Below are 14,642 nucleotides of genomic sequence, written 5' to 3'. Positions count from 1 at the left end.
AAAACGAAAAAAGAAAAAAATATATATTAAGAGCACGCTACCATTCACTTTTTTACTTCATTATAAAGGATCGGAAAGTGTAAACTTTAATATCCGATTATTTTATTAGGATCGATCATGTTTTAACAGAAAAAAAAAAAAAAAAAGAAAAAAAAATAGATAGGAATATATCTATTACATTATAAGTTTATCACAACTGTAAGACAAACATAACCTCAAGTTACTAACAACTTTCGAGCCTGATGATTGATCTATTATTATTATTATTATTATTATTATATATATATATATATATATATATATATATATATACATATATATTATTTCATATATATGTATATAACTTTACTCGTGATCGATTAATTATTATGTTTTTTATATGCGTAAGTTCCGAATCTTGTAATTGATATAATAAAATTTTTATCCGATTAATTTTTCCCCTTATTTAATTTTTTAAGAATAATATTTCTTTTATCAAAAATAATTATATATTTTCATAACTTATATCCTAATCTCAAGATCGGTCGACAATATCGTAAAGCATCGATATATTGAACGTCTTATAGTTATAACCTAAATTATTATTATTATAACCTAAATTGAGGACGTATATGAACGATTTTACTCACACGTTTCTTTCCCTTCTTACGAGCATTTTCTACCGACGATATCACTATATAACCTACAAAATTATTAACGAATTTCGTATCTCACTATTGGTTAATACTTTCTTCTATTTTCGATACATAAAACATGCGTTCATGTGATTATCGATCGAAAATTTTATCTCAAGAATTTTTACTTTTCCTTCATATTATAAGAACGTTTCTCTTACAAAAATCAGTCAGATATTACCACAAATTATTATTATTATTATAACTTAAATTGAGTGCGCATATAAATCAACTTAATATGCAAGGCTTGTACTCAGCCATTTCCTTTCTTTCTTACAAATATTTTCTAATGACATCACTAATTATAATCCACGAACTCCTTAACGAATTACAAATCTCACGATTGGTCGGTATTATTTCATATATAATTTATATGCTTTGTGATTGGTTAATCTGTATTAACAACCAATCGTATCGTCTTTTTATATATATATATATAAATTGCTTATTATATAAACAATCTCAATAAGTTTCGCACTTGCAATACGATTATTTTATCTCCTACGAATATTTTCTAACGACGACACCATCATAACCTACGAAAATGTTCACAAGAACTTCTCATTTAACAATTAATCAAAACTATTTCGTACGAAAGTTAGACACTTTGTGATTGGTCGAGGAAAATTTTAACGCGACTTAAACGAATACTTTCTTTCCATTAATTTTATAAAAATATTCCTTTAATTAAGAATAGATGAATGTTTCTATGAATTATTATTATAATCTTAATAGACAGTATATCATTAGTCGTCTCGTAATTGGCCTATCGAAATTTTTACGTGACACAAACGAATCGTCTATTTTAATTTAATAAAAATAATGTCCCTTAATATTCTTTAATTATAATCAAATATGTATATGTATCGATAAATTATTATACTCTAACCTAAACTGCGTGGTATATGGCCGATCTTAATAAGTTTTGTACTTACATATTATTTCTTTTATCTCCTACGACGACACCACTATATAACCTACGAGAACGTTCACAGGACCTCTGCTCTCCTCTGACGATGAAACGAGACTGTTTCGTACGAAAGTCTCGACGTCTCGTGATTGGTCGAAACAAAAAATTGTTTACCTAACGTAAATATTATTTTCCTTAATTCTATAACAACAATACATAATTTATCAAGGATACAGTTAAATAATTCGATAAAATATTATTCCAATCTGAACTGAATGTTAATGAATTATAATAAATCTAATTATTAACTTTCATTTTTTTCGTTTCTCAGAAATATTTTTTAACGGACGAAATAGGGAGGATGTTCTCCAAAAGGATCGTCTCTCGTTTGGCCACCGAACGTATTACGAACGAGACACATACATAACAGACAACACACACACACGTATATATATATATATATATATATATATATATATACAAACACACACACACAAAACTCGATACATTGCTGCTCGTAAAGTTCACAAATACACAAGGTCGACGCGTAATTTTCGCGCTATCACCCCGACCGTGACCAACGTTTGCCTTTGAAAACTATCTTCTATCTCTATCTATTTATCTATCTACCTATTCACCTATCTATCTATTTACCTATATATATACACATTTATATTTCTATATATTTCTTTTATCTCTTTTCCCCTATTTCCTAAGAAAATAAATATCTCCAATAAGAAAGAAAATTCAAGTAAAGTAACGTAGTTTCCACTCGGCGAAAGTCATCGATACGATTAGAGAAACACAGCGTTCTATAGAGTTAGAAATACCCTAAAGAGACCATCGAATCCATAACCTAAGATCTTTCGAAATATTAACGTACTTTAAACATTATATGACGGTCACGATAAAATCCAGTAATAATAACCTGCTTCTCTTTCTCCCTCTCTCTCTCTCTCTCTCTCTCTCTCTCTCTCTCTCTCTCTCTCTCTCTCTCTCTCTCTCTCTCTCTCTCTCTCTCTCTCTCTCTCTCTCTCTCTCTCTCTTACATATATAAATAAAAAAAAAAAAAGAAAAGATACGACCTATGCTCTGAATTTCGAAATAAGAGTTCATCAATTTAAACACGACTTTCATGATGGCATTCTCTCAAACTTTATACTTTCGTGACACGAGAGAAAAACAAATCGTAATTTCGACACTGACTCACGTAGTAAAAATGAAACGTATGAGAGAAAGAGAGAGAGAGAAAAGACACATATTTGTCAATTACTTCCGATACATGTATATATTATCGCACATTTACTAATCAAATATTCTTTTCATATATATATATATATATGTATTTACATAATGTACATACGCGTGTGTATGTATATATGTATGTATAGAAAATTTTTATATGATGAAAGAGAAACAAACATACAATGTCTATCTGTCTTTATCTTTTTCTCTCTCTCTCTCTCATTTGACATTTTGTTATTATGAAAGATAAAAACTAATTTGAAGCTTTAAGCTTCTCTATAAGGACCACATGTTATTTAGAAGTTTGATTCGATTTTATCGACGTATATCTAATTCTTTATTTCATATATAAAGTTTCTTTTTCTCTATGATCTTTTTTTTTACTTTTTTTTTTTTCATGTTAACTATAACTTTCGCGACATATAATATATTTTTGTAAGGATGTTAAGAAGTTAAGTTATACGAGAATTAGTTAAATTAATTTTTACTTCATACATGAGGTTTACTTCTTTTTTTTTTCTTCTAGTACAATTTATATTTAGTATATTTAATTATATATTAGTATAAATAATAATAATAGCTTTCACGAATATATAAAATATTTTTGTAATAACCTTAAAAAGTAAGGTTATAAATGATTATCCCCAATTGTTACTTTATATTCGAAATTTTATTTTTGTTACCGAGTACGATTTAACAAATTTAATAATATAATTATATTAGTATAAATGATAGTACATATCCAACGATATATAAAATAATTCTATAAACGAGTCAAAAAATTAGGTTACGAATAGCATATTTAAAACCTAACCTTCTACAGTTAAGTTATTCTATTTTCGTTGATTTATGAAATACAATGAGATCGTTGATAAAAATGAAAAATCACAACAATCTCAATTATTATATTAAACGCAATATAAGTTTAACACGATTAGGGACAATGTTCGAAAAAATTTCGTTCATTATCAGAAACATATCGATAATAATATTCTTGTCGAAAGAATAAAATTTGACTGAATATTCTTTTTATTTTCTCATGATATTCTAAATTTTTCTATTCCTTTTATCTTGCTTTTTTAAAATCGCGTAAAATTACTCATAGTCGTCTTCGTACTATTGTGTAATTGATTTGAAAGATATTTATAATTTACACTTATCATATCGATATATATATATGTATATATAAACACATATCGATATCTCAGAAAAGATATAAAAGAAGATACCTTGGCCTATAGGGAAACGATAATAACAACGACAGATCGTCCTACGTTAAGAATTAGGAACATGCTATTGGTCAGTACAATCTTACGTGAGTGGCTACGGGAAGGTCGATCTCGTCGCGATGTAAACACGCACGGCATGTCCGTACACGCGACGTTCTACGTAGAGAGAGAGAGAGAGAGAAAGAGAGAGAAAGAGAGTGACTGTTCGAAAAGGTGTTGCTTTAGGCGCGCTTTACAAACCAGTTTAACCCTTTATAATTTTATGTAACCTTAAAGTTACACATTTGTATATCTAATTTTCTTTTAATTTTATTTCATATATTTTATCATCATCGAATTAATTTTCATCTCAATATTTGAAGATTAATATTTTATTAAATATAAAATTTATATTTTTATTAAATAATTATATATATATATATATATATATATGTATACATAATTTATTTAATTTACTATGTATACTATATATAAAATATATATAAAATATAATATACTTTTATATAATTATATAAAAGTATATTATACTTTATGTATATAAAGTAATAATTTATGTAAGTATAATATACAGTATAAGTAATATTCATACATATATACATTGTCTCTTCATAGTTCATTTTTCTTCTTCCTTTTCACTCTTTATTTTTTTTTCTTTTTTTTTTTTTTTTTTTTTTTTTTTTTTTTTTTTTTTTTTTTTTTTTTTTTTTTTTTGAAATAGATATCTATAATTTCTTTCTTGCGTGTTTATGCAGTAATGCTTACTTGCAATCAAAAATCGTATTTAGTATAAAAAATGACTACTATGAATCGTTTAAGAGATAATCGTCATCTTAACGACTGACTTAACAGATTCATAATGTAGCCGTAATTCATAGCTCCCCCGTGCTATAGAAATACATTATTTACAAATCAAGCAGTCATGTGGTTTGACGAGTTGAAGGTCAGTGATCCTGTTCAACGTAACCAAATATATTACATACAAAATATTATGAAACCTCTAAACGATTGTATTACAAAATAGTCCCGTGGAAAATGTGTCTCGTAGAAACCTTTAATACTTAGGATGAAAAGGAAAGGTCACGAGTAAGGAAGAAAAAGAAGAAGAAGAGGAAAAAAAATAGAAAAAGAAAATCTTTATACGCAGTTTGTAGGTACGACTCAGAGCTGTGTAAATTTATCTAAATAAATTGTCTTATAACTTAAATCATTTGCAAGATATTGTTCTCTATGAACATCAATGGACTTATTAGACATTCTGTAATCTATATATATTTGTGTGTTGTACATATTATTTATTTATTATAGTATATAAATATATTATACTAATATAAATAGTAATAAGAGATATTACATTATACTTCATTTATATATTCCAATAATCCATATATATATATATATATATATACATATATAAATAAATTATGATATATACATCATATTTCATATATAATAAAAGATTATATATATATATATAAATATAATTTCACATTATATATATATATAATTTTTTTCTTTACTAGACAAGAAAAAAAAGTTGTAATAATAATAAAAAAAAAAGGAAAAGAATTCTCCCCCCAATCGCAATAGGTTAATATAGATGAGAAAGAAAAAAATCTGGAAGAAAAAAAAAAAAAAAAAAAGAAAAGAAAAGCAGATAAACCGTAAATACCGTTGCTAACGATACTATTAAAAAATAACCATAATAATAATAACAATAATATCGTTTTTCTTACCTGAAGATCGTGACAGTCGTTATCCCTGTGACTGGCTGCACGTATCACCCCCGCCCGCCAACCCCACTCAATGATCTTATTCACCTTCAGCTTGGTGAAACCACTCACCGAGAGGAACCTCTTTCCCACGATCTCCTCGCGAAACTTGTACGCCATATTACGACGATCGGTAAACGCTCGCTCGCGCGCGTTCCGCCGAATCCGCGACTTCGGATCCACGGCCACCCCCACTTATTTATTTCTTTTACCCCCGTTTCTTTTCCTTCTGTTATTGTTGTTGTTATTATTGCTACTGCTGCTGCTACTTTGTTGTTGATTATTTTTTTCGCTTGTCTTCGTTTTTGTTTATTCACTTCTCTTTTCGTCAACTTCCAATTCCACTTTTTCTTTCTATTTATTTATTTATTATTTATTAGTATTATTATTACTATTATTATTATTATTATTATTATTATTATTATTATTATTATTATTATTATTACTATTACTATTATTATTATTATTATTTACTTTTATAATTTCCTTTTTTCTTTTTCTTTTTCTCTCTCTCTCTTCTCTCAAGCACACTATATTTTCACGTATTCTCACGTATTTTCGCTTATTTTTGTTAGGACGAAGAGAAAGAGAGAGAAAGAGAGAGAGAGAGAGAGAGAGAGAGGAGAGAAGAAAGAGACAAAGTGAGAGAGAAAGAGAGAGAGAGAGAGAGAGAGAGAGAGAAAAAAAGAAAACAACACTCGCGATATCACCGATTCTTCTTACACTTCTTACTTATTTATTCTTGCCACTTGCAAGAAAATAATATTTCACCTTGCACAGAACTAAATATTATATCTTCTTCATTCAGTTTTCTTCTTTCTTCATTAATTTCTTCTTTCTTCTGTTTTTTTTTTTATTTTTCACCAATTATCATTCGTTTCCTTCGTCCTATTAATTTTCTTTGATTTTTCTTTCCCTCTTCTTTACCCCTTCAATATTAGATATCACTCGTATTGAAACGAAGGCCGTTACCATGAGGCGAGAATAAATCCAGTTACTTTCCCGTAGCCTAGAAGAGAGTAGTATACGGAGTTAGAGAGACAGAGAGACAGAGAGAGAGAGAGAGAGAGAGAGAGAGAGAGAGAGAGGAGAGAGAAGAGAAGAGAAGAGAGGAAAGAGAGAAAGAGAGAGAGTGTATGGAGTGTCTCTCTCCTCGCGACGAGGACACCCTAGACACACACACACACACACACACACACACACACACAAACACAAACAACAACTAACTAACGATACATATATGCACATATGCATGTATATGCACAACATGTATATATATATATATTTCGTTCAACTTCGCGGGTATTTTCGATCCAACTTGAAAGGCAAAAAACGAAAAAAGAAAGAAAAGAAAACTAAATACGTCGTCGTGTTTCCGGATTTTTTTATTAGCAAAGAGATAAGAAGGTAAAAAAGAAAGTAGGAAAAAGAAAAAAGAAGAATGAACGCACGCACACACGAAAAAAGGACCCCTCCCCCTCCCGCCCAACCCAAGCAGCCCTTGCAGCGGTACGTGTCTCGTCAATTCCACCTGTGATCAACTGTCCTTTCCTTCCTTCCTTCCTTCCTTCCGAACTCCTGTGTATCGCACCTTCCCCTTATCTCTTTCCTCTTATTCACAGCACTGTTCAACACTACGTCAACGACGTCAACGACGTCAAAGACGTCAAAGACGACGAGGACGAGGACGACGAAGAGGAAAAAGACGAAGAATAATAAGACAAGGAGGATAAGAAGGAACACTTTGAACTTCCGGGCGCGCACCGTTTTGTATACTGGGCACACGCTACTTCAATGACGGTAGTAACGACAACGACGAGGACAACGACAACAACGACAACAACGACAACGACGACGGAGAGGACGACGACGACGACGACGACGATGACGACGACGACGACGACGACTCGACTCCTCCGAACGGTACCAATGTTGTGTGAACGTGAGAATAGTGACGCACACATGACCGACCAGTGATATCGCGTAGCGCGCACTGCGGGCGGACGGCAGGGAGGCACGGCTCCTTCCCGCGAGCCGTGCCCGCGTCACCCCCCTCCCCACTCTATCACTCTCTCGGGCGCCCCCTACCCCCCGTAGCCCCTTCCGCGCCTCGCCTCGCCCCCTCCCCTACTCCACCTCGTCCTCTGCCACCTTCTATCCGACCCAACTCCACCCCTCTCCACCTTCCCTCACCTCATCACCGATTCGTCAAGCCACCGGCTCCACTCCTCCCACTCCTCCGCTCACGCGGCACAGCCGTTTGCCCGGCACGCAGCGCCACCACCACCACCACCGCCACCACCACCACCACTACTAGCATCGCCACCACCACTACCATTACCACTACTACCACCATCAGGCAACTACTACCTCTGCTACATCACCGTCGCTACTACCTCCCTCCACCGCACATTGCCTTCACCGCCACCGAGCGTCGCGTTCGAGTCGTTGGTATGTATCCACGACCATGCCGAAGTTCGTTCGTTTCTCTTCGTCTATCCTGACGGCCATAAAGGTGCTGAAGAGGGGAGATCGGTGAGGGCTATGCCTAGGGCCGTATCGCGACGACGTTTGCGCGCGGTTGCGACAGAAAGAAAGAGTCGGAGTGAGAGTGAGAGAGATGGAAAATGTCTAGCGCATACCCGTAACTTGTATTACACGTCGCCCTGCTTATGACTATTTTTCCCGTTGTAACGCCAACGTTTTTCTTTTTCTCTCCTCTCTCTCTCTCTCTCTCTCTCTCTCGCGTTCCTTTTTAGTCTTCTCATTCCTCGTCGTCGTTGTCGTCATTATTCCGAAATTATTTTTCTTCCTTTTTCTTTTCTTTTCGTTCTCCTTAGCTATTTTTTTCTTTTAGATCGCAATGATTTTTCAACCTACACGTTCGATGACATATATACGTGAAACAGCAGGATTTATTTTTTTGATATACGAAATAAAGAAATCACGTTACGTCTATATATAATATGTATTTTTATTTGCCTAAAGAGAAGTTTGATGATCTACGATTTGTGGAGAATAATGATACGAAATGAAATGCGCAAAGTGAAAGAATATTATTCTTGTAAGTTTTATTTGTTAAAAAAGAATAAACTATGATCTAACTAAATACTTCGTATTTGTAACGCAATGTTTGTTATGTGACGTAAATTTTATTTGTAATATGATTTGTATTTCCAAGAAAAAATCGATAAATTCTAAATTAGATTCTGATTTTTATTTCTAATTTTTATTCGATGAGAAAAAGAAAAAGGATAACTCGATAAATCGTAATTTCTCCTTCAATAAAGATAAAATCGAAAACGTAGATAACACGAAATATATTTCAACTAAGTTCGGAAAATTCGTATAGTATTGCGCCCTAAGTTGAGCCACGAGTATCTACGTTCCTGAGGTCACGTGACGAAAACACGACGTGACGTAAGGGGCGCAGCAACGGCTAGCTGCCAGTCCAACATGGCTGACCTGTGAGCAGCGGTGCTAGACACGACCGTCCGCATTAAACTCTTCTTTGTGCCGATCGTGGGCGCTTAATAAAGCGCAAATATACGTTAATATGATATCCTCGATAGTATCGCGATTAGTAATGTGAGTATTAATTGGGTAAAAATGTTTGGCCGTTAAATATATTGTGTTTTAAGTCCGAGGAGAAAAGCAAATAAGAAAAAAAAAAAAAAAAAAAAAAAAAAAAAGAAGAGAGAAAAACAAAAAAGAAACAAAAAAGAAAAAACAAATGTTAGAAGAAACGCGAGTGTGCCCAGAATCATCGTTCGTTGTTGATTCAAACGACAATGTCGTTTATGATAATTTCATCATTGATCTTCTTTTATATCTCTTTTTTACAACTGCGTGCAAATCTTTCGATCAAATTTCGTATCTTCCTTTATTTCTTTCTCTGTCTCTTATAATTTCCTTCCATCTATGATCATGAAAGATACGACACAAAGGATGAAAAATGACGGTCACATGAAAGTGACCACAAAAGTCTTTTGTTCGTGTGCGTGCGTGCGTGCATCGCGTGTGTCCCTACTCTGCATTCGTGCGTGCCCTTTGAAACGATGCATTTGTGATAACGCTCGTCGATTGTCAACGAATTACTCAAACGTTATAAATCGATGATGAATCGGTGTTTCTCCTCGTTAGAGCTACCTTCGAAAAAGAAATTCTCCTTGAGAACTTCCTTCGGCGAACTTCGATTGGACCGAAGAAGATACAACGACATCGTTATTTTTTCTACAACCGAAGAAATATATCAATAAGAGAAAGGTAAGTCCATCCATCATTTTATTTCGTTGTAATTATTCGTTGATATTTTATTCTCCTCTTTATCATTCTCAAGGGATACATGGGGAGGAAAAAAAATAAAATAAAATAAGATGTATAAAATAAAATGAGACATATATATATATATATATATATATATATATATATAAAACAAAAAGAAATTGCTTACGTCACTAAGAGAGCTTGATCGTTAGGGTCGATATATATTATCTATTTGAATATTCATATATTACCGTTAGAATGTCTAACGGTGTCAATCCTCTTTGTTATTCATGACGCATATATTAGATTCGAACGCAGTAAGCTAGTAAGTAAGAAAGAAAGAAAGGTCGTTGAATCCGTTTGTTAGTATTATTACGTTAACGTATCTAACCTAACCTTTAAAATCCTCAAACCCCTGGACTGCGTCGTTGCGGATATAGATGAACGTTACGACACCTCGCGTATGTTTCTGGTAACTAATATTTTTTTTATTTCGTTTTTTTAGGTCATTTTATTTTTATTTACGTTCTTCCTTTTTTTTTTTTTTTTTTTTTTTTTTAATCGATTACTACCGACTATTAAAAATGGCGGAAAAGTTAACAAAAAAAAAGACAACTCAAATTAAATTAATCGATCGATTACGAAAAAGAAAATCTCGATTAATTTTTTTCCTTCAAAATTCATTTTAAATATAAACAAAAAAAAAAAAAAAAGAATTGAATTTCAACGTATGGAAAATTATAAAACGTTTCGAAATTAAATTTCTATATAGAAGGAAAGAAAAAATAAATAAATATGAAAAATATAAAAAGAAATACAACAACAAAAAAAAATGAATAAATAAACGAAGAGAAAAACGGTGAAATTCGATTTGGTTTTGTGCGAATCGAAATGGTTCGATGAGTTTGAGATACTACATACGTCTATATATATATATATATATACATGTATATATATATATACAAAATGTTTCATCGATGTCTTGTAATTCGAGAAAAATATATACATACACTGTAGTGAAATTTGTGAAATCCAGTAAGAAAGCGATTTAATTCTTCGATCGAAGTAAAAGGTAGATTCTTAAATCGCAGTAACCATTAAATGGCTTCTCCATGGTCATTTCCTTAAATGGTAATAACTTTGCCTTTCGACTAGTCTCTTTTCCACCCAATGTTGTTACACATACAAACACACGCACACATAAGGATTATACATATATATAATCTTTAAAAAAAAATTCTATCGGAAAAAAAAACAAATTTAAAAATCATCAAATTATATTATATATATATATATTTCTCGATAAGACGACACCAATCTCGTCACGTACAACTACATGAGACCATAAAAACTAATCGAAAATGAAGAGAGGAGTAGGAGAGAAATTCGCGGCCCTATTCCATTGGCGATTTAAAAATGACCGGAGCGAGCTCGTCACGTGACTCCCAATCTGTCATCGTCAGCTGATCGTGACGTGTGGGGGGGTCTTATCGATGATCGAGGCGAAACTGAACGTTTCTGCGATATATATCGCTTCTTCTCTCTCTCACTCACTCAATACTCTTCGATCAGGGAATATATACTCGATCGAGCACATATATGTATACATATACCGTATACACCAAATATACATACATATACTATATACACACATATATAGATACATATAATACATACACATACGTAAGTATTGATCTGGTGTATGTATATAGAAAAAAAAAGAAATAATAATAAAAATGGAAAAATGGTCTCTCTCTCTCTCTCTCTCTTTCTCTCTTTCTACGTTACTCAAGTCACGTTTTGATTTCTAATTTAACGTTAGAAGGCGCTTGCTCACGCTCTTCTAACTCTCCCCTCTCTCTTTCTCTTTCTCTCTACTCTTTCTCTCTGTTTGTCTGGTTTGTCTCTCTTTCTCGCACGGTCTTCGGTGCACCAGCTGATCGCTACGTCACGCCTCCGAGTCACTGTGGTGTTTGGGTCATTGCACTCTGCTAAGCCAGCGCGTTCTCTTCCATCCTACTCTAATTGTAAGCACGTTTTCTTTGTCCCTCTCTCTCTCTCTCTCTCACACACACACACACACACACACACGATAACCACCGTTTCTCGTTTAAGATTTTTTATCCTTTTCGTTTTTTTCCTTTTTATTTTTCTATTTCTCTCTCTCTCTCTCTCTCTCTCTCTCTCTCTCTCTCTCTCTCTCTCTCTCTCTCTCTCTCTCTTTCACTCTTTCTCTTTCTCTTTCTCACTGTCTGTCTCTTTCCTTCCATTCCATTTTTGTTTCTCACGCATACATGTATACACGTACATATGTAAACACATAGAACCCTTTACAGGTATAATGTCTAAAGGTATAGTGACTGTAAGGTATTTTTTTCTTTCTTTTTCTTCTTTTTTTTTTTTTTTTTTTTTTTCTCCATCGGACAAGTCCCTCTGACTCACGATCAGTGTTGCACTTGACGATCGAATTGGAACAAGGCGAGAAACGCGGATCCAAGATCGGGCACGAGGCAAACGTGTCGTTGTATATTAATATATAAGTATGTATACACACGTGTATGTATATATGTTATATATATGTACTACGTATATATGAATATACAACGTATAATAGTGTATATTGGTTTGTCAAATTTATTTTTTTTTTTTTTTATTTATATATATATATATATATATATATATTTTTTTTTTTTTTTTTTTTTTTTTTAATATCTTGGATTCTTTTCAACTTTCGATTTTCGAATTATATAATGTTTAGTATTTTTTTCTCTTCTTTTTTTCTTTCCTTTCTTTGTTTTTTTTTCTTTTCCCTCGAAGATCCACAATTTAGATTTTCTTCTGTGGTAACATGATGTGAAAAAAAAAAAAAAAAAAAGAAAATTAGTTGATCAATTAAGAAAATTTTGAAAATTTTACAAACAAAACGGACGATTTTCTGTTAATTTAATTGAGTTCTATTTTTTTTTTTTTTTTTATATGATAACATTGTTCGGTTTCTTTTGAAGATCTTCGTGTTACAATATAGACGACGATAAAAAGTACTTATCATATTTCAAGGATCTCTTAGATTATTTGTAGTTTCGATTTGAAACTTTTTTTTTCTTTTTTTTTCTTTTTTTTTTTTCTTTTTTTTTTTTAACACCACATAACTTTGAAATCATTAGATTAGATAATCTATATTTTTGAACTCTATTATCTGATTGTATGGTATCAATTAATTGTTATTTCGTATCAAAAGTTTTTAATATTTTTTTATTTATTTATTTTTTTTTTTTTTTTGAATACAAATTATATCAGGGTTGCGTCAGGTTTGCGTCAGGGTTGCATCAGGTTGTAGGGTTTCAAAAAAAAATATCTATGAAAAAAAAAAAAAATGATATGACTTTTTCATTTGATATCGTGTCATTCTAATAATAACAAAACGAATAATACATACGGATCTTGATTTATATTTCTTGATACGAAACGATAATTTACAAGGACGTTAAAATACAAGGACAAATGTAAATAAGAAAAAAAGAATTTTCTCTCTCTTTCTCTCTCTCCTTCTCTTTCTGTCTATCTCTATCTCTATTTCTCGTTTTCTCTCGCAACTCTTTTCTCATAAAAATGATTTTGTCGAAAATAAAAATCAATTTTTCGACTAAGATAATTTGTTTTTGGATGGTTGCCTAGTTTTATAGAACGATCTTTCCTACATAGAAATCCTGGCGTATTCTTCGATTCTCAGTGACGTCACTCTCTCTATTTTATTTTTGTTACCCGATAGAAGTATTTACGTAAGAGAAGACCGCGTAAGCAACTCTCGAATGTATTCTTCCTTAAAGTCCTTGACACGCGGCCGATAGTAACATATAGAATCGTAGCGTTATCACGTATATATTTTCTATTCCTAGTGTGAAAAAGAAATAATTGTCTTTTTTTTTTTCCCCCACTAAACAAAAAAAAAGAGAGCTTAAACTTTCTTCATTTATTATCATCGTGAAATTGAAATAAGAAAAAAAAAAATAGGTATAAGTAATATATTAATACAAGTACAAATGCAAAAACATATTAATATTTAAAAAAAAAAAAAATAAAAAAAGTTATAATTTAATTTTCCCTTCATATAATTTTATATAATTTATTTCTTTTTCCTTTTTTTGCTAGACACGGGTTCGAAAAATTTAGTTAAAAAGATTTAATTAAAAACCGTTGTCGCGTCATCTGTCATTCAAGGATGTAAAATATACAAAAAAGAAGGGAAGGGGGAGGGAAAAAAAGAAATTGCTTCATAGAATTCACAATAAATGAAAAAAAAAAAAAAAATAATTGTCATTTTAAAAACCAATTTATTTTTCATATATTTTTCTCTCTTTCTCTCTCTCTCTCTCTTTCATTTTTTCTTTTTTTTTTTTTTTTTTTTTTTTTTTTTTTGTTAATAAAAGGGTTCGCGCACTCTATAAAAATTCGTTAAGTTGGAAATAAGCCAGGAACGTAAAATGTGACGACGAGGTACCAAATAGAGAATATGAAGAAAGGGGATGAAAATAAGGGGAGATGTTTCTTG

General features: G+C 31.8%; 2 protein-coding genes across 9 annotated transcripts in view; one reads left to right on the top strand and one right to left on the bottom strand.

Moving 5' to 3' along the window:
• The window catches only part of LOC124957150, a 223,821-nt gene extending 215,990 nt beyond the window's left edge, over positions 1-7,831 (bottom strand). For 5 of the 7 annotated variants that reach the window (XM_047513901.1, XM_047513907.1, XM_047513905.1 and 2 more), the window contains exons 1-3: positions 7,283-7,831; positions 6,302-6,836; positions 5,792-6,181 (exon numbers count right to left, since the gene is read on the bottom strand). In XM_047513901.1, coding sequence (XP_047369857.1) covers positions 5,792-5,947 — 156 coding nt within the window. In that variant the 5' untranslated portion in view covers positions 5,948-6,181; positions 6,302-6,836; positions 7,283-7,831. The remainder of the gene's footprint in view (positions 1-5,791; positions 6,182-6,301; positions 6,837-7,282) is intronic. The other 2 variants (XM_047513903.1, XM_047513902.1) reach the window with 2 other exon arrangements.
• Positions 7,832-9,260: 1,429 nt separating this feature from the next.
• LOC124957152 (bromodomain-containing protein DDB_G0270170-like) overlaps positions 9,261-14,642 on the top strand; it is a 28,610-nt gene continuing 23,228 nt past the window's right edge. The window contains exon 1 of one of the 2 annotated variants that reach the window (XM_047513917.1): positions 9,261-9,415. In XM_047513917.1, coding sequence (XP_047369873.1) covers positions 9,384-9,415 — 32 coding nt within the window. In that variant the 5' untranslated portion in view covers positions 9,261-9,383. Of the gene's footprint in view, positions 9,416-9,437; positions 10,094-14,642 lie in introns of those variants that run through there. The other variant, XM_047513914.1, reaches the window with a different exon arrangement.

Source organism: Vespa velutina, chromosome 24, assembly GCF_912470025.1.
Source record: "Vespa velutina chromosome 24, iVesVel2.1, whole genome shotgun sequence".
Lineage (NCBI taxonomy): Eukaryota > Metazoa > Arthropoda > Insecta > Hymenoptera > Vespidae > Vespa > Vespa velutina.
This window is presented reverse-complemented; position numbering and strand designations above follow the sequence as displayed.